At 62.4% G+C, this 18,856-nt stretch overlaps 7 protein-coding genes across 7 annotated transcripts; all 7 read right to left on the bottom strand.

Moving 5' to 3' along the window:
• Positions 1–575: 575 nt before the first annotated feature.
• LSCM1_05696 (uncharacterized protein) lies at positions 576–3,944 on the bottom strand (the record flags this gene model as incomplete). The annotated part of the gene is made up of 1 exon (XM_067323141.1): positions 576–3,944. One exon carries the CDS (start codon positions 3,942–3,944, stop codon positions 576–578), a length of 3,369 nt encoding a protein of 1,122 aa, XP_067179776.1.
• Positions 3,945–4,621: 677 nt separating this feature from the next.
• LSCM1_05697 (uncharacterized protein) lies at positions 4,622–6,571 on the bottom strand (the record flags this gene model as incomplete). Its single annotated transcript, XM_067323142.1, has 1 exon — positions 4,622–6,571. The coding sequence occupies one exon, from the start codon at positions 6,569–6,571 to the stop codon at positions 4,622–4,624; it is 1,950 nt and encodes a 649-aa protein (XP_067179777.1).
• A 611-nt stretch (positions 6,572–7,182) lies between these two features.
• Positions 7,183–9,099, bottom strand: LSCM1_05698 (uncharacterized protein; the record flags this gene model as incomplete). Its single annotated transcript, XM_067323143.1, has 1 exon — positions 7,183–9,099. One exon carries the CDS (start codon positions 9,097–9,099, stop codon positions 7,183–7,185), a length of 1,917 nt encoding a protein of 638 aa, XP_067179778.1.
• A 1,445-nt stretch (positions 9,100–10,544) lies between these two features.
• Positions 10,545–10,862, bottom strand: LSCM1_05699 (uncharacterized protein; the record flags this gene model as incomplete). The annotated part of the gene is made up of 1 exon (XM_067323144.1): positions 10,545–10,862. The coding sequence occupies one exon, from the start codon at positions 10,860–10,862 to the stop codon at positions 10,545–10,547; it is 318 nt and encodes a 105-aa protein (XP_067179779.1).
• Positions 10,863–11,549: 687 nt separating this feature from the next.
• Positions 11,550–12,122, bottom strand: LSCM1_05700 (uncharacterized protein; the record flags this gene model as incomplete). Its single annotated transcript, XM_067323145.1, has 1 exon — positions 11,550–12,122. The coding sequence occupies one exon, from the start codon at positions 12,120–12,122 to the stop codon at positions 11,550–11,552; it is 573 nt and encodes a 190-aa protein (XP_067179780.1).
• An 853-nt stretch (positions 12,123–12,975) lies between these two features.
• Positions 12,976–14,862, bottom strand: LSCM1_05701 (uncharacterized protein; the record flags this gene model as incomplete). The annotated part of the gene is made up of 1 exon (XM_067323146.1): positions 12,976–14,862. One exon carries the CDS (start codon positions 14,860–14,862, stop codon positions 12,976–12,978), a length of 1,887 nt encoding a protein of 628 aa, XP_067179781.1.
• A 1,655-nt stretch (positions 14,863–16,517) lies between these two features.
• Positions 16,518–18,470, bottom strand: LSCM1_05702 (uncharacterized protein; the record flags this gene model as incomplete). The annotated part of the gene is made up of 1 exon (XM_067323147.1): positions 16,518–18,470. The coding sequence occupies one exon, from the start codon at positions 18,468–18,470 to the stop codon at positions 16,518–16,520; it is 1,953 nt and encodes a 650-aa protein (XP_067179782.1).
• Between the last annotated feature and the right edge of the window lie 386 nt (positions 18,471–18,856).

Consider the following 18,856-nt stretch of genomic DNA (forward strand, 5'->3'; position numbering starts at 1 on the left):
CGGTGTGGAGATGACGCGAAAACAGGCGCGCGCCACCAGTGAAGGAGGGGAGCCAACGGGTGGTGCTGGCAGAGGAGTGAGAGCGCAGGGTCCATCGCACGCAACCGGAAACTGAGGGTTCGTTGCACGATGCGCTTTAGTGCGGGCGAGTGTGTGTGTGTGTGTCCTTGGGGGGTTGAAGGTCGTCGAAAAAGGGGTCGAACTAGCGCAACGGCAACGATCTCTCTGTTTCTGTGCCACGCGCAGATCGCGGCGGAGGAACAGGATGGCGTGTGGACGTCGCGATCTGTACAACAGGCAGTGTGCGAGACGCTCATAGGGCAGTGAGGCGATAGCTGCATGTAGGGGTGGTCAGCTGCTGTGCAGAGAGCACGAATGTGGAGGGGAAAGAGCGCAGCGGCAGGCAAAGCCCGGCAGCGCACCCTTCCCCGCCCTTCAACGCTCTTTGCCCCGATCCCCGCCTCCCCGTATGGGCATACGGCTGCCGTTGCGGCTCGATGCAGTCCACTCTGGGGTCTCTCCTGGGAGTGCAGCGACTACCTCGGGGGCGTGTGTGAAGGGGGAGAGTGGGAGTGCTAATCGACCTCCAGCGCATATGTCGCGCCATCCGCTACGTGGAGGACTCCGCACTCATGGTGGTACAGGCCCAAGGGCAGTCGGACGTGACCAGACGAGCGGGGTGGCTCCGTCACAGCCTCTTCAGCAGGGTCCCCCTCAGGTGCATCGTGCGCGCGATGGGGGCGACTCGCGCGCCTTCTCAGATCATCTCCCCCTTCGCCCGCCGCTGCGCCATCGTCATCGCTTTCTGGCACTATGAGGTCAATGCTAGAGACCGCTGCAACGCTCATGCGGTTCCGCCCATAACGCCACGCCGACGCGTCCACGAGCGTTCGGCCTGCACAGACGGCATCGATCGTGGCAAGCACCGCACCCACCTCCTCAAGCGGGTTCAAGATGTCCGCAGAAGCGCGAGACTCCGACTTCTCCGTAGCAAGCATCGGCCCAAGGACACGTTGAAAGAGCGCCGCCGTAGATGTCTCTACCACCTGCGCCGTGCGCAGCGGCGGAGGCGTCGGCGCACTTTGGCCATCCTCTGCCTGACCTACTTGCCAGGGATGGCCGTGTGCGTCTGAGAGCAGGAGCCACTCGACAGCTGGGCGAGAGAGAGGTGATAGGGGTGCCACCTGGTGGGTGTCGGCCTTACACTCTTTCAGTGGATCCTCTCGCAGCGACTCTGCATCGAGTGTGGCGCATGAGGGTTCCCCGCGTACGGCATACGTATCAGCGGTGCTGTCGGTCGGCAGCGAAGATAACGCATTCACTCTCTGAGGATGACCACGGTCGCCCTTATCCAAGCTCGTGAGGCTGTCAACCGCGTAGTCGGCCTCTCCCGTCTCAACAACAGGGCGCACACTCCATCGTGCCGTCGTCCACGGCAATTGGTGAGCCACCGCATCGGCCGCCGCTGTCGCTGCGCCAGCTGTTGCCACGTGCCCGTCACCGACGTCCTTCGCCGAAGAAGTCTTCGGCAACGCCAGAGTCGCCTTGCCTGTCTCCAGCGCGTAGTCAGCGAGCAACTCAATCTGCGGGTTCACCGAAGAGTTGCGCAGACGTCCAAAGAGAGCTGCAGCAGAGACCGCAAAGCTCGACTGCCTCGTGCGTGGCGCAGTGCGCCAAGACGTGCTGCCCCCAGTCGGCAGCGCGAAGGTGGTGCAGGCGAGCCGCTCAAGCCCAGCGCACCACTGCCTCACAAGGTAACAGCGCGCGTCTTCGGCAAGCCCATGTGAGTCGATGCCCTTGCCGCTCTGAGCATTCGTCACCCCGCTTCCACAGCCGCCGGTACCACTGCTGCCCGCAGCACCTACCGAGCGAAGCGCCTCTGTACCTGCACTGCCCCGCGACGTCGCAGCATCAGCCTCGCCCGTCATGGCAGACGCCAGTGCAGAGCACAAGACCCGGACCGTGAACGTTGTCGCGCGCACGGCCGCGTTCGCGATCGTTAAAGCAGCGGGCTCGGTGCGGGCGGATATGTTGCAGCCGCCAGTGTGCGGCTGCACATAGAAGCAGCTGCGGTCATGAGCCTGTGCTTGCTGTACTAGTGGCCCGAGCCGCTCCTCGGCAACGCGCCACGACCGCTCTCCATCCGCAATCGGGTCTGACGGCGCACTTCTCGCTGCTGTTGCCGGCAATCCATCTCGACGCGAGGCGCTCGCGCGTAAGGCGCCGGCAGCAGCAGAGGCAGAAGGCGCGGGCGTTGGCGAGCGAGAGACAGTCGCTGATGTCAGTATCAACTGTAGCTGCTGCTGCTGCTGCTGGGCCTGTAATGTGCGTCGATGACGATCCTTGAGCTTCTCTTGCACCATCCGAAACGTCACTGGTGTACGGGTCGCGTTGGCGATCCCCTCCGCGCCTGCCATCGATTCTCCTTGAGGCCACTCCTGCCAACGGCAGCAAGAAGCGGGTGCCTCGCCGCCACCACCACAGTCGGCCTGCAGGTGCGATTGAGCTTCGAAATGGTGAAAGGGCACGGCGTGTGCCGCGACTTGCGACGGTGCCAGGCAAGAATGAGATCGACTCTGACTTAGCGCCGAAGGCGGGGCATCTTCTTGCCGCCTCGCCGTCTCTGCTGCTTCTTCACACCCCGCGTCACCAGCGGTAGCGAGGCACAAGGGGTTGAGCAGCTGAGCCGTGTGCACGGCGGCGGCGCGCATGAGAGCCGCCGAAACAGAGGTAAAGACAGCGTCTTGCACCTCAGTGGGCAAACCTTCGAAGACGCCGGCTTCTCTGCTGCTGTCTTCCCTGGGCTCGTGGGCGCCGTCAGGTCTGGAGCAGGCCTCACCTCGATCCCCTCCGGCAGTCTCGCGCCATCGCATGTGGGCGATAGAGACTGAGGGAAAGTGAAAGCAGAGAAGAGCGTCGGCGAGCATGCGCGCTGGCGACGGCAACGGCGGCACTGTCTTCGAGCGTTCCTGTTCTTCACTGCGCTGCTGCTCAGCTTCCATGCGTCTCCGCACCTCACCTTGCAGCCAGCTGAAGCACAGCCCGTCAATCAGTGTCGCCTCGGCCAATGCCGCCACCGCCTCCCACAGCACCGCATTCGGCACTGTGAAGCAGAATGGGTGGGCAGCCGGCGCAGAGCCAGGCAGCAGTGCAGCTAAACACGCAAGATGTTCGCCGGATGTATGCGCAGGCGCATCTTTTTTGAGGTGGGGAGCCCAGGTGCATGCCAGCGGTGACCGGCCACGCTTGCGCAGCGCCGACACAGGTGCCTCGACGGTGTTGGCCGACTTGGAGGGCAGAGACGGTGAGGTAGTGTTGCGCGGAGACAGCGGATGTGATAGGGAGCAGGGAGCGACAGGCTCTGTCCCATCAGGACTGCATAGGGCTGTGACAGCCGTCCTGGCACCGTCGCTGTCGACGCTACGTCCATCATCGCGGCGCTTCGCGTCGAAAGCCCCTCGAGGAGCGGCAAGCCCCTCTTCCGCCGGAGCACTGGCTAGTAGCTGCTGCACTCTTCTTCCGTCGCCGCATCCTTTGCCAAGGTCACCTTCAGCCTCGTCCTCCTCTGCCACGCTGTTCTGCAGCGGTGCCGAGTCTCTCGCAGTCTCGGGTGTGACGGCAAAGCAGGTGCGGACTACGCCCTGCGACACTGTCGACGACGCAGCAGCCGCAGTGCTCGGGGAATCGCTGGTGTCTGGGGTGTTCGGCGTGGGCGCCGCTTCCACTTTGGCACCTGTCTCGCCCTTTCGCACACACGCACTGGCGCGCGGTCCTTCAGAATAAGCCGCACGGCCCTGCGGCGTCACCTCCAGTGGTGTGACGGCGATGGCGTTGGCCAGAGCATCTTCTAAGCACTTAAGCAGCGGGTGGAAGACGTGTAGGAGAACCTCGACCAGCTCGCCCGAGTCTGCCATTGCCGTCTCTGCCACGCGTCCGCCCCTCATGTTTACGCATCACAAGAGGAGGTGCTGGAAGACGTCAGAGAGAAAAGGCGGGCGCAGCTGTGTAGAGAAAGAGGGTGTGGAGAAGTCACATTCGATGGGCGTGTGCGTGGGTGCGCACAGGCGTTGAGCAGCGAGCTTGAGGACCTGTGCATGTCGGGGTGAAGCAGCGCTAAAGAGAGGGAGAGGGAGAAGAGGGGCACAGGAGCGAGCGAGTGCATTTCATGGCAGTGTCGAGAAGTAAACACGAATCGCTCCCTCACTCTGCGCGCGCGCGTGCGTGTGTGTGTGTGTGTGTGTATCTTCGTGTTGGTGTACACGCGCCCAACGTCCTCGGCGTATGGTTGGACGGGTGGGGACGGAAGGGAAGCGCGGTGATGCCTCACACGACTCATACCCTCTCGGTCTCCACCATCAATCCTCTCGCGCTCGCTCTGCTGGGATCCAAAGGAGTGCAGTCGTGGGCTCTGCTGGCATGCAAAGGGGGGGAGGGGAAATGTTTCTGTGCAAGGTGCGGAAGCGTACGAGTCGTTCAGTCGTAGCAGGTCGTAGCAGGTGAGGCGCCACAGAGGGACACGGAGAAAAGCCGCCGAGAAGCCGCGCGATGCACTGCTAGGATCGACAGGCATCGCAGCTATGACTTGGCGCGCGCGCTTTCTGATGAGCAGTAGAGGGCGTGCTCAAGTGTACTGACGGCGAAGGACTTGCTGGCAGACCCACTCGGCAAACTGCGAGGGCGGCGGTGGCGCGCCGGGTCGCCGCGCACGCATGGCTGAGGCAGCCCCCAAAAAAAGGCTCGCGTAGGGCACCGTGTAGAGAGCCTCCATCTCGCACTTGACGCTGAGTCGCTGCATCTTGCGCGCCTCGTCGAGCCACGCAGCCGCGGAAGCCCGATTCGCCTGCTGCTTGGGGTCCGCCTCCCAGAGCATGCAGTGGCTTTCGTGCGCTGCATCAAAGTTGACTGAGGTACGATCCGCCCACTTCACATGATGCTGTTCGACCAACTCACGGTCCCCCACGTCCGCCGCCGCCTTGGTGCGGAGAGCTTCGCTTGCCGCTGAAGGCGTCGCTGCATGGTGCAGGATGTATTCCAAGCGCTTGATCTGATGTCCCATCACAACGGTGTCTCGGTGGGTGAGCTGTTGAAAAGGCGCGATGCTCATCCGTGACGAGGCGACTGCCGCATTTTTTTCGGCATGCAGAGTGGAGGAGACAAACTTCGGAGCACAGGAGGCGGCGACTTCCTTTCCGCTTGCCCGGCTACCATTGTGAGTGCCACCCCAAGGCTCACCACGTGCTCGCAGAGGAGGTGGTGTGCTGTCGTGCAGGTAACGATTCTGTGATATCGAGGAGTCGCCGGTGCTCGCAGTGTCGCTGTCTCTCTTTTCGATCACACGCGTGACATGGGCGGTGCGCATGCCCAGCCACCGCAGGGCGGGCACCGCGTAGTACCGGCTTTCCATTGGGGCCGAGCCAGCTGGAAGCGCGTCGAATGTAGCAGCCCAGCGATACGCGGCGAGGATGGCAAGCCCATACGGGTTGTAGTCTACAAGCCCCACAACTGCGGCACGAGGGAGTGCCGCGTGTAAGTGGGCCAGCAATCGACGCGCTGCATGGGTCGGGAATCCTTGAGCCGTGAGCAGCACACACGGCAGACGCCGCGGCAGTCCTTCGCGCAGCAGCTGAACGAAGACTGCATGCTTCTCCACGACGAGGATTGCGCACACTTTCGGTGATACTTGAAAGCCGTCGGCGGCAGCGATAGATGAGCGGCTGTTCAGGCTGGGATCGCGCGTGTAGGCCGAGCGGCTTGACTCCGAGAGCTGCGGCGGGCGGGTGTTCGCCCCATTCGGTAGAGGCGCTGATCCTGAGATCCCACGATCATCGTCATCCTCGGCAGCCGCGCATTCGGCGATTGCTCGGACAGAGACAATCAAGTCGGCGGCTAAAAGTGGTAACGGCATGCCCTCCTCCGCTGTCACCCCCGTCCACCCGCTCTGCAAGCTCACCCCGCGGTACCAGAGCCAGCCCGCAATGTAGCCTCGTCCGCCTGCGGTCACGCCCATCATCTCGCGCGGTAGCCGCAGCACACGCGAAATCTGCTGCACTGTACGGTTCACCACCACCTGCGCCGATATTTCGCGGACAAGGTGATAGTACACGTCACGCTGTGTCGCCACGTCACCGCGCACCACGTTGAAGAACAGCACTGCAAGAACTGCAAGATGGTGACGAGCGGTCTGCAAAGTATGCATATTCCTGGTGTGTTGGTCATTGCCCGAGCGCGCCTCTGCACCCTCGTAGCCCGGTGCGGACGCCGCGTGCCCCCACTCTTCACGTATTACGCTCACGAGCGTCGCCGAGGTGGCGTCACCAGCTGCATTAGTCCAGGTCTGCAGTTTACGAGGCATGACGGGTTGAGCGCGCCTTGGGCAGCTGCCAGACGCCCCTCCCTCGACGGACATCACCCTGTGGCCTCTGGACGGCACTTGCTTGGCGGGCGTCGAGAGAAGCGCGTGCAGCAGCTCAAGCACGTACACTTCCATGCGGCGGAGAGCCTCATCGCGCAGCTCGTCTGCTCTGGTGGCCGCCACCACTGCAGGGGAAACCTCCGCAAAGCTGTCCGTCATGGGCGCAGCTGATTCGAAGTTCTCCGGGTGGAAAGACGAGCCGTCCAGCGGCCGGTGTGTGATGTGTCTGGCGACTGGGCGAGAGGGAGGGAGACGGCGATGAGGTCCCTCACTGCGTCGCCCGCTTGTGCTGCTTGCCGACAGAGTCTGCCCGTGCGTGAAGCTCACGGACGGCGACTGTTAGGAGGGAAGAGGTGAAGGAAAGGGAAGAGGCGTGCAGCGCGCCAAAGGAGGGAAGCGGGTGAGCACTGGTGAAAGAGCGAGGCAAAGGGCAGCCGTAAGAGTGTGTCTGCAGAAACGAGCCCGCATGCGCGCACACAGAGAGAGAGGGGGAGGGAGGGAGACACAGACGGGCAGGCAGGCGCAGGCTGGCACCAAGACAGAGCGCGCGCCGCACATATCCCCTTTTCGTGAATCTTCGGTGAGGTGAAAGGGAACAGGGAAGCACGTGAAACGCGCTAAAGAGAGAGAGAGCGGCAATGCACACCTGTTCGCTCCTCCCTCTGCTCGTAAGACGAGTTGATTTCGCTTAAATCTGGGCTTGTCGATGGCGAGTACACCATCACAGTCAATCGCCTCCTCTCCGTGTCCTTCATCAACGCCACCGTCACTCACACCAGAGGAACGCGGCAGCGCTTCCGCAGTTCACGCTGCCGCTGCGCCCACAGCTTCGAAACGGACTGGGAGAAGTCAACGTGAATGCGGCAGTCGTCGATGAGGGCCTTGTCCATTTTTTGGAAGGCCCGGAAGCACGCCTCAGCGCTCTCAAACGTAACAAAGCCGTAGCACAGCGACTCCTTTGTCGTGGCGTCGTGGATGACGTCAGCGGAGGTGACACGGCCGAACTGGGCGAAGCAGAGCGCGAGCCCCTCCCCTGTCGTCACAGGGTTGAGCTTGCACACGAACAGAACATTGTCTGGCGGCTTGATGTCACCACGCACGTCGGCCACGCCGTTCAGCACGTGTAGCATGAGCGACAGCGTCTCATTGGCCTTCTCCTGGTGCTGCTGCGCAAAGCTCCTGCGGCGCTCCTCCAACTGCTTCGCCGAGAGCGCCGCCGCAGCACTGTGACGAGATAGATGGCCGCCGTCGCGAAGCCCCTCGACGTCTTCGTCCTCGGAGCTTAAGTACTCACCGGCGTAGTGCGGGTTGCACACCAGCTCAGGTGTACCGAGAGAGGCCGCTGGTTCGTCATTACTCCGCGCCTCCGCTGGGGCAGCGCCGAGGATAATGAGTGGCTGCGCGGTGCACCCGCCCCCCGGCGGCGTGGGGGTCGGCTGCAAGTAGAGGGACGCATCGGCAACGGTGCGAGGGCGCTTGATGCCTGTATACCCGTGCGCCCAAAGACTTGCGTGCACCAGCTCCACCAGCTGAAGGTGCGCAATGCGCACAGCCGCTGGCGAAGCCCACCATTGGAAGCACCCGGCCTCATGCAGCGCCGCTCCGATGCGCTGCCGTTGCTGTGACCGCTGCTCCGCCGCGGCAGAGCTGCCTGTCATCGACGAAACCCCCCACCACGCCGTGGGGGGAATAACCACGTACTTTTCGGTGCCGGCTGTTGGAAGGACAGTGGCCCGCTTTACGCGCAGCATCCGCACAGGTCGAGGCCACGACAACGCCGACCGACCCGCCACCACGTCAACATCCGCCAAAGCGCTGGCGTCAGTCGTCGTTGGTGCGCCGTCTCCGAGGCGATTGCGGATAGGGGCGCGACGTATCCGGCGCAGCACCGCATCGCCCTCGCGCACCACACCGATGGTGATGTACTGCTGGTCGAGAAAGTCCATTGCGCGGTCCGATAGCGTGAGACCGAAGCGCGGCGTCGGCGCTGATGTATCGACCAGCAGGCTCCCGGCACGGCATACTGTGCAGGGCGAGCAGGAGCTGCGCAAGGCACTTACGCCAGGCGCAGAAGCCGAGACAGTGAAACTAGAAACGTGCGCGTAAACTCGTTGATAGCCGCCTTTGGCGCGGCTGTCCCCAGAACTGGACGGGGCGAGCCCGGCGCACCGCCGCCGCTTGCACACCCGTGCCTCTTGCTGCATTGCCTGTTGTACTGCAGCCTCTTGCTGCTCGACTAGGTCGGCTGTTATATAAGATGAGGCACCACCACTGTCGCGCCGGGGCTCGCTCGCAGTGGACAATGTTGGTGGCGCGTCGCCCTCCGCACGCCCCTTCCTGGGAAGCAGCCTCCAGAAGTTCAGCGGGCCCGGGCACGGCAACGTTGCCGGGGTGGTCGAATGTGAGCACAGCAGCCTCTGGAGCAGCTCCGCGTACACCGAGTCTGCCGTGAGGGAGAAGAACACCGCCACTTCCGGGACCACCTCGGTAGCCACCGCGCCGTTCCACAGCTGAGCTCTGCACAGGTTCATGAAGTTCCCCGTCAGCGCCGAGCAGTCCGCGCCGAAGAGGTCGATGGTGAGCGGCCCGAGGGATGTCTCCAGTCGCAGGCCTGCGGTGACCACCCCGACACCGGCGTCGCCATGGCGGCCGCTGCTGTGAACAACGGTGGCGCTTGAGCGCTGCATGAGAGGAGCGACGGGGGATGAGAGAGGGAAGCGTTCGTTTCTTCGAACGAAAAGCGGCGGAGCTCTGTGCGTGAAGAGACGACTGTGACGGTGTCTGTCCACGCACACACACACACGCAGGCATAAATGCATAGATAACGTGTATGCGTGCGCGCAGCGGACACGCAAAGAGAAAGAGAGAGAGGGAGGGAGGGGAAGGTGAAGTGACGCCGTGAAGTAGCGCAAGAGCCTGCAAGGCGACACCGAGAGAGAAAGACCGAGAGAGCTCACGGCGAGCGGCCCTTCCCTCCCAACCTCCGGCCTTGCGGCACTCGAATGGACGGGCAAGTAGGGCCTGTAGAGGCATCGATACGCCGATGCTTCGCCAATCGACTAGCGGCAAACGATAGGAGAGAGGAAGAGGCAGGAATGTGCAGCACGCTGTGTAGACGGCACTCGCTCTGTCACACCCTCACGCCTGGTCTCCGCCGTGCACGCAGTCCTCGGTTTCACCCCACGATGGCGCCATAGCGCCACCCTTACTGGCACGCGCACGCTGCTGGGCTGTCATCCTTTCTCGGTCCTTTTTTTGCCGCGCATGGCGAGGAGACAGTTCAAGCGCAACACAAATAGAAACAGACACGCAGACACAGACTTGGAGACGGAGAGGAAAGGCGCGCTTATGTGTGCCCGGGTCTTTGCGCCTGCGCCTGTGTATGTGTGCATGTGAGTGTGTGTAGTCGGAAGGGCGTATCTGCGTCTTGGGGGCAGGGGGGATAAGGCCCTGAGACAAGGCCCCATACGCGCACACACAAGTACTTGATAAAGGGCAGCACAGCGGCCACGGCACATGCGCCGCATGTCCGACCGCGGCGATAAGAGGGCGCGCAGGCAGGCGCACACGCCAAGAAAGGGAAAAGGCCGCATACCTCGGGAAAGGTCTTCTCGAATACGGCCGTCAACCGTTTCAGCACGCCACAAATGTCCCCTGCCCCCTTTACCCCCACCCCTTCTACATACAGTGAGAGAGAGGGAGAGGGAGGGAGGGAGGGGGCACGCGTACCTTCGCTCTCTTCGGCTCGCCTCCTCGCACAGTCTTTCACTTACTACCAAAGCGTAAGCCTCTCACCCCACGCGCCACACAAGGGCGGAGACGGCAGGAAAAGCCAATGAAAGAGGGCTAAGCACAGCATCGAAGAAGAGTGTGCGTGCACCGGCGCACGCAGACATCAAGGAGCAGCGGCAGCTGTCGCGATGGCCGCAGCAAAAAGTAGTGAGAGGTGCTCTGAGTCATTGATGGAGATAGAGAGAAAAAGCGCGCTCACGAAGGCGATGGGAAATGAGAAGCGAAATGTCGGCGCGCGGTGCACGTCATCGGGGCCAGCAAAGGCGGACCTCCTATGAACGCCGCCCGCGAAGGGAGCCCACCCCCCGTCGCACGGCAGCTTGGCCGGCCAACGTCTCTTCTAGTTCTGCTGAATGACGCGTTCCTGCTGCCACTGATTTCGACAGAGCGGGCACGTCCCTTGAAGCCACTGCTCCAGGCAGTGCAAGTGAAAAATGTGGCTGCACACACCGACGACGACAGAGCACTCGTCCATAGAGGAGGTGCATTTCACACATGGCTGCCCGAGGGCGCTCTTGCAGATGGGGCAGTCCCCTGTCATGAGCAGCGTTTCGCGTGGTACACTTCGCGCAGTGACGTACATGTATTTGGTCTCAATGGGAACAATGAAATCGTTGTCAGGCACCGAGGGGCTCCTGGCGGTGGACGGGCTCGCCATGGCTCCTCGAGAATCCGGTCGATGATCACTCTCTTCCCCATTCCGCTCTTTCTCCCCGCGCATATGTGCGTGTGTGTATGTGCACTGTGGGAGGAGGAAGGAGGGGTGCGTGCGTTCGTGCGCGAATGAAGTGCCTGCGTGATTGTCGGCCGTGCTTGTGACTCATGCATGCGCATCTATGCGCTAGTGAGAGGGCCACCACACAGCCGAGGATGGGGAGAAGGGGGAGGGGAGGTCAGTGATACACCGCAGCGGTCATGCGATGAAGGCATATTTAAAGGCAAGCTGCACGGCTACATCGACCGAGGGAGGGAGGGAGGGAGCCGAATGTGCAAAGACTCCCATCACGTGGTGCACAAGCCTCGGCTTCACTGGCGCACATGTAGCATAGATGTCGGTGTCCGCACATGAGATGGAGCAAAGCTGGCCACGGCAGCGTACGCATGGTGTCACACGGACGTCTTGCAAACGAGATGGGTCGATGATAGCGGGCATCTGTGAGGGAGGAGAGGAGGGGGAGCTAGCCGCTACTCGAGTCGGAGTGTGCGCGAGGTGGTTCATCGACGCACCTGCCGCTCCCTCCCCCTCCCCCAACTCCTTCCATCGTCGCATACCCTCAAGGCCCCTCTGCTTAGCAGCACTGCTTCCGCGTTTCCTCCCTGCGCCGCTGCACTTTGCCTGCGCGCGCTACTCGTTCGAGGTGATCTTGTGCAGCTGCCATTGCCGCCCACACACCGGGCACACCGTGCGCATCTGAAGCCATCTTGAGACGCAGTGGTAGTGGTACACGTGCCCGCACGTTCCCCAAGCCACGCAGCACTTACCTGAAAGATCTGCCAGTCTTGGCTGAGCCGAGTGCTTGGCGGCAGTGGCAGGCGGCGGTGATGGTGTCGATACTGGGGTCGCCCTGGACGCACTTGGCCCTTCGCTGGCTGCCCGCACCGTAGAAGCTCTGTGCTGCGAGGAAAACGCGGGCTGCGCCCCTGCTACTGGCGATGTCAATGCCCGCGCTGGCACGGTGGACGATGGCGGTGCCATGGCAAGGCAGTTGATGCAGCGATCGGCCAAGTTGGCTTTGCAGATGGCGCACACACGCGTCTGCACATCCCAAGACCACACCGCGACAGTGTCCCACTGCTGTGCTGTTATCTTGCACGGTATGTGCGGCGTCACGACGGAGATGGCGTCGCCAGCGCACCTAATCCGATCCGCAACGGGCGGGTTCGCGGGTCCTGCCATAGCCGGGGCGGGCACGCTCATTTCACGCGTGTTTTTTTCGTTGTCTTGTGTCCTCGCAGTGATCGGCGTATGCTTGCCTCCTCCTCCTCGCCCCTCCCCCCTCTTCTCCGTGGGGTAGCAGCCCTTCCCTCCAGGCAGCAAGGAAGTGTTCTGCGCGTGCTCTTGTGCGGAGAGGCAGGTATCAGGAGGGGGCTCACCGCAGCCTCTACTTCTCTGTCGCACGCACAGGGCCGTGAAGCTCGCTGTGATGATAATGCGCAGGAGGGCTGCAGTGGCGGCTGTGCGCGCGAGTGTTAATGCGCGCGTGCCCACAGCAGCACGAAGCCACACGACTGGACTCTATCCGAGCCAGCGGCATGTCCAGAAAAGCAAAGTGGCAGAGAGGGTGTTCGCAATGGGAAAGGATGGGAAGGGAGACATGGGCGCGGAGCAGCATTAATGCACGTGGGAGCCGTGGAAGGGAAAGCGGAGGAGGGAGGAGGAGCATCCTCGCATCGGCGAGGGCGGGGAGAGGAAGGGGCGCACTCCCTCCCCCTCTCCACCCACCGCCCCTCGAGTGGCCCGCGGATTTGTCGCCAGAGAAAGCGAAAGGAAAAGAAAAAAACAGTGAGGAAAGGGGAAGGCACTCTCAGACTGGAAGACGGACAGCGGCGCCATCCGCCGCAACGCATCGAATGGCAGAGCCCCCGCAGCCGTCGATCACTTCTCCGGCGTCTGCTGAGAGGTGAAACGCTTGTCCACTCTGCCAAATCCACACGTGGAGGAGGAAAAGAAAAAAAGAGAAGGCAAGACGGAGCAGCAGTCCACACTGTGCTTGTGTGTGTGCTTGTGTGTGTGTGTGTCGAGGTGTGCGCCTGCACATCACGATGCACCCCTACGAGGAGCGCGCCTGCAGCATCTCTGCCAGCTGATCTCGCGTGCGCATCAGTTGCGTGTTTTGCAGTTTAACCTGCTCAAGTGATAAGAAGCTGTCCCGCTGCTGCTGCCGCGTTTCCGCCAGCTGCTGCTCCAGCAACTGCGCACGACGCTCGGACTCCAGCACCCGGCGCTTGTGTGCCTCAAGGCCGTCCTCGAGCCGGCTCATCTGTGCCGCCAAGATGCTGCGCTCGCGGTCCTTCTTCACCAGCGCGGCCTCGCGCTCGCGAAGATGGTCCTGCAACTTCGCATGTTGCGCCCGCAGCTGCTCATATCGGCGCTGCACCTCCCCCACCTCCGCGTAGGCGCGCTCCCTCGCTGACTGAGCCTCCTGCAGTGCCCCAGCGACGTTGGCCTCCGTCTCGCTCGCCCTCTCGCGGGCCTTCCGAGCAGCATTTTGATTTTCCTCCTGAAGGGCACCGAGACGCTCCTTCACCTCAGCGAGTTGTTTCTCAGCAGACGCCAGTTTGTGTACTTGACGTTCTGCGCTGAGACGATGCTGCTGACCGTCCTGCTTGGCCTGGCGCAGCTCGTCGCGCGCCTTTCGCAAGGAGGTCTCCTGCGCGGCATTCGTCTCCTCAAGCGTCTCGCATCGTGAGCGTACCTCTGAGAGGCTGCGCTGTGCACTCTGCAGCTGGCGCTGCACATCCTGTACTTGTTGATCGCACTCTCGCTGAAGGCGAGCGGTGCGCTGCTCGCACTGTCGTATCGCATCATTTCGCTGCAGCTGCAGCGCTGACACCTCCCCGTAGAGCCGCTTCACTTCCATTTCCTGCGCCTGCCGCGTCTGCGTCTCCAGCAACTCTGCCGTGCTTTGGAGGCGCAGCGACGATGTAGGAGCAGAGGCTGCAGCACCGGCGCCACCCGTCCTAGATGGGTGTGCCGTGTCCCATCGGGCCAGCTGAGCGCGCAGCTTTAGCACCTCCAACTCCTGGGTACGGTTCGCATTGCGAAGGTCCTCGACAATCATGCGATGACGCTCTTCCACGATGCGGAGGTGCGCGGCGTGGTTCTCACTTGCCTGGCGCAGTGCCTGTGCCAACTTGGCGCGGAGTCGATCGAGCTCGTGCGACTTGTTCGCATTCTCCTCGGTCATCAGCTGCAGCTGAACCGCTTGTACGGCTGAGCCCGTCTGCTCCTCTTCCGCCTGCTGCTCCCACAACTTCAGCTTTCGTTCCGCAGCCTCCCGGGCTGCCGCTGCGGTCGACGCGGTCTGCTTCGCCGCCTCGAGAGCCCTCTCTAAGGAAGTGGCGCGCTCCGCCGTGCGAAGTGCATCTTGCTTAGCGGCGTTTTCTGCGTCGAGCGCGCGCGCCATCTCGATGCGGAGGCGCACCAGCTCCTCCTGCAGCCCGCGCACCGCCTCGAGATAGCGCTGCACCTCTGACGTCGCCTTGCCCTGGACGCTCTTCGCCAGCTCCTCGGCCATGCGCACGGCGTTCGACACGTCCAGGTGGTCCTTCTGAAATGCGTCCAGCCGCGACTGCAGGTCCGCTGCTTCGCTGCGCAGTCGCTGAACCTCCTCCGTCTTTTCCTGAATAACCGCATCGTAGCACTGGAGCAGCGGTATCGCAATGTCAGGGTCCTGCATGCGCTCACGCATTTCCTCCACCTCGTTGTGGGGCAGCCGCAGGAGTGCCTGGAGCTGACACTGGAGGCGCACATTCCACTCGTCGCTCACGCGCAGGCGCTCGCGGAGCTGCCGCAGCTCGGCTTGAAGCGCATGGGCACTATTCACGCTGGCGGCCGCAACGGGCGACGCTGCAGGAGAAGAGGACGTCAACCCTGTCGGCGGGGCGCCGTCACCGCCGGTATCGTGCGGCGGTCGCACAGATGTCGAGCCCAGCATAGTGCGGCCCCGTTGACCGCCCCTCGGCGGTGCCTTCTCCACTTCTTTTTGCTCTGCTGCTTTCGGTTGAGCAGCACTGTGCTGCTGCGCGATGGCGGTGCAGATGGGGACGAAAAAAAAAGAACTCGAAGCGGCGGCGTCGGGAGTGGGGGAGCGTGCAGAGGAGAGGAGGCGTTTGGGCAGAGCAGTCCAAAAAGAATGTCTGCTGCTGCTAAGGATTCGGGCAAAGGCGCGTGGCTGTGTGTTCAGGTGACTGCTTGTCTTCGAATGCGCACCTTTTTTTTTGTTCCGTGCGAGACGGGTGTGTGCGTGTGTGGGGGGGGAGGAGAGGAGGCCGCCGTTTGTATGTGTCTATGTGTGTATATCTTTGCGAAGAGGAACGTGTGTATGCACGATTGTATGCGGGCAGCGCCGTCACAGCAAAGACCTCCCCCCTCTGCCCTGTCGGGTACGTCGAAGGGGCGCCGATAACGAACGAACACCGCAGATCGAAGACTTCAAGGCAAAATGTTTTTTTCTCCTGTACGATGAGAGAGCGGAGCGGCGATCAAAAAGAGGCGAAGCTGAGCGAACACGAGCGAACAATACCGCACCGTGTCTCAGGTGTGCCCATCCTCTCTATTTTCTGTCGCAGGTGTGTGTGTGTGTTAGCGGAATCAAAAAGGGGACAGAAAGAGGGGCGGGAAGAGGAGTGAGAGCGAACAACAGGCCGATTCGGCATCTTCAGCAACAGAACCTTGTGCGGGGGGAGGGTAAAAGCTGCACATGGCGCCCCTCCCCGCGTACGCGCTAATAGACATGCACACGCCATCGTGAACGGGCTTCTGCGGCCACGCTCACTCATGGGGCAGGTCACCGCCTGCTGTGCGAATGCTGCTGGTGGCAGTGTCTCCACCTAAGCCTCGCCTCCACTCATGCGTCGTCAGCCTTTCGTATAGGCGTCGATGGCCCAGCTGATTGTTCTCAGGGGGGGAAGCAGAATGCGGTGCGACGTGGTGGCTCAGCGAGCCTCACCGTCCATAAACAAATAAAAATTGGGTGGGGTGGGGAGCGAAATTCATGAGCAGAGCCCCATGCAGTGCACACACACACAGAGAGAGGGACACGCGACATTTTGCTCCACTTGTGTCCACTCCCTTTCAGAAGAGGCTCGCGCATGTGCAATGCTCACTGCGTTTCTCGTGTGAGTGTGTGTGTGTGTGTGTGTGTGTCTTCTCGACCATCCATCGATTTCTGTTCTGATACACGGCCGTCGCCCGCCCCCCCCCCTCACCTCCACTCTCTAACCTCCGTCGAGGTCTCGGAGAGGAATGCATACACACACGCAAACAGAGAGAGGGAGAAGTGCAGCTGTGCATCGCACTGGAGGATCTCATGGAGAACTGAGCGGGAGAAACAGCAGTTCTTTAAGGGCAGGAAGGAGGAAGTGGGGGGGACGAATCATGCTGTAGGCAGACGCTTACCATGAGCACATGTCACCCCTTCGACTGCGTGTGCTGCTGTCTGCCACCGCGCACACTTCCTCTCTGCCCATGTAACTTGAAAAGGGGTTGAATGGAGAGGCAGCCGGGCACAGCAGGAGCTCATCTGCGCGCGCACACCCTCAGCTCACTTTCCCCTGGACCCCCACACCAGCAAAGCCGCAGATGGCTGCACTACACACAGTAATATCGTGAACGCCACTTGCTGAGCTCCATTGTGCGCATGTCGCCGACGCGAGCGAGAACGAGATCGGCAATGTTGGTCTGCATGACGTTGAACAGGCTCACCACATCACCCTGTACCTCCATCGTGAAGGGTGGCGGGAGAACCCCCGCGTCGGGCGCTGTAGCGCTCGTGCCATCTGCGCCGCCTCGAGCGTTGTGTCCGCTACACGTACCGGTGTCCGCGCCACCACACGCTCGCGCCACACTGATCTCTTCAAAGGAGGAGGGAGTGGTAGAGAGAGGCGGCCATGTGCTGCTGCTGCTGCTGCCGGCGGCGGCGGCGGTGTCAGCCACTCCGCCTGCGTGCTTGCGCGAGATGGGGTGGCGCTTTATCGGCATCACGCTCCCACCGAGCTGATGAATCTTCTCCATCGTGAGGAAGACAATGCACGGCGTGCCGGCCAAAGGAAAGTGGTAGCGAGCACAGTATTCCCACATGAGCCATGTGGTGCAGCACTTGTACCGGCTCCCGCGAGAGTTAAAGCAGCGCGCCAGCCTGTCCCTCACCGGGTTCAGCTCAGCAAACCGCTGAGGGTCGTCCAGCTGGGCAACGCTGTAGAACCGCTCCATGAGCGGCCCAGGGCTCGGGGAGGCCGCCCCACCGGAGACCGAGACGGTAGCCGCACCGGCGCCTCCGTCGTCCGACAGCCCGGCGCCTGCGTCCGCCCTCGCCGTGTTCTGATGGAAAGGCAAGTGCAACCGCGTGGGCGCCAGCGCGTAGAGCTCCACCTCTTCGGGTCTCACGACCGCCCCAATCGCACGCACCTCACGGTCCGAGATCCAATATGGGCTCTCCCTTTGGAAGCGGAGAAAGTGCCGCGAATGAGTGATAGCGCTGCCGCGCCCGTGCGAGAAACCATTGCCGGCGAGGTCCAGTGGCTGCATGTCAATAAAAACGCTCTTCCGATGGCATGAGGCAGGATAATACCTAAGCACGCGCAGATGTGCCAACACCTCCATGACAGTGGACGCACGGTGCTCAGCGGCCAAGGTCGTCTGCTCCAGGTTGAAGAGTCGCACCACTCCGGGCGTGCAAGTCTGCACCACAGTTGCATCCTCTTCCTTCGCTGTCACAGTCGCGCCGATCTTCTCGAAGGCTGCCCGAGGGGACCAAAACGGTGAGATAAAACCGCGGGCCTCCGCTGCGCTCTGCAGGGAGTCGGCCATGCTGCCCCAGTAACGTGCACCGTACAGGTTCACCGGCTCTCCGGCACCGTGCGGGGTAGCACCAGGATGTGCGGGTTGCTGCTCGCCTGCGCCTTCCGGCTTCTGTGCTGCAGTCCAGTGCGGCTGTGAATCCGCTTTGGCAGCGGCGGCAGCCCATTCCTTCTCCTCGGCCTCTGTATCGTCCGCGAAGGCCTCGGCACTCTCCAGCAGCTCCTCCTCCCCGTTCGATACGCCACTCCCCTCCACCGCATCACCGCTACCCGCGGCAGGTAGCTCGCTGTGGTCACGCGGTTCGCCCACGCCACGCCTCACCTCATCTGCACCGTGCACGCGCGTATGCGCTGCCGGCGCCCCCGCATCGGTCAGCTGCGTCTCACCTTCACCATCGGCCGAGACGGCGGACGAAGATGGACGAGAGCATTCGAGCAAGGACCGTAGCGCGGCGGTAGCCTGGTTCGCCACAGCGTCTGTGTGTGCCACAGACACTGAACGCCCCGGCTTGTCCCCTTCGATGAGAAGGTGGTGTGCATCTTTACCTTCGGTGCCCACATTCAAGTCGTCCATGGAACCGCATCTGTCACGAAGCGGCGCCGGACGCCGCGGCTCCATGCCAGCCAGTCCATTTGTGTACAGCCGCAGCGTACGAGACGGGCGAAAAGCAGCGGCCGGCGCCATCACCTGTGCGGCCGCACAGCCAGCGCGGAGGTGTTGCGCAGCAAGGCACGTTCTGAACATGGGTAGCAGCGGTGAGAGAAAGAGAGAGAGCGGGCCGAAGGGAGGGGGAGGGGGTCGAGCCTGAAGTGAATGACGGAAGTGTGAGGGCAGAGTCACCCATGCCAGTGCGATGGTGCGGGTTCAGAACGGGTGCGGCGTGGAGAGGGGTGACATAGGAGGAGGAGGAGGAGGGGGGAAGGAGGGCGAAGAAGACGGAGGTGTGGGAAGGCACAGAGGGAAAGTGGAAGCAAAGAGGCTGGCGGAGAGGTCGTACGCACAGAGAGAAGGCGCGTTTCCGGAGATGGTGCGAAGAGGGAGGAAGGAGAAGACGAGCGACGAGAAGTGTCGCCTATACTGCGGCAAGGATCGCCGCGAGTGCGTCGCTGAAAGGCAGCCGCCGCAGGTCT

This window comes from Leishmania martiniquensis, chromosome 16 (genome assembly GCF_017916325.1).
Source record: "Leishmania martiniquensis isolate LSCM1 chromosome 16, whole genome shotgun sequence".
NCBI classification, from domain to species: Eukaryota; Euglenozoa; class Kinetoplastea; order Trypanosomatida; family Trypanosomatidae; genus Leishmania; species Leishmania martiniquensis.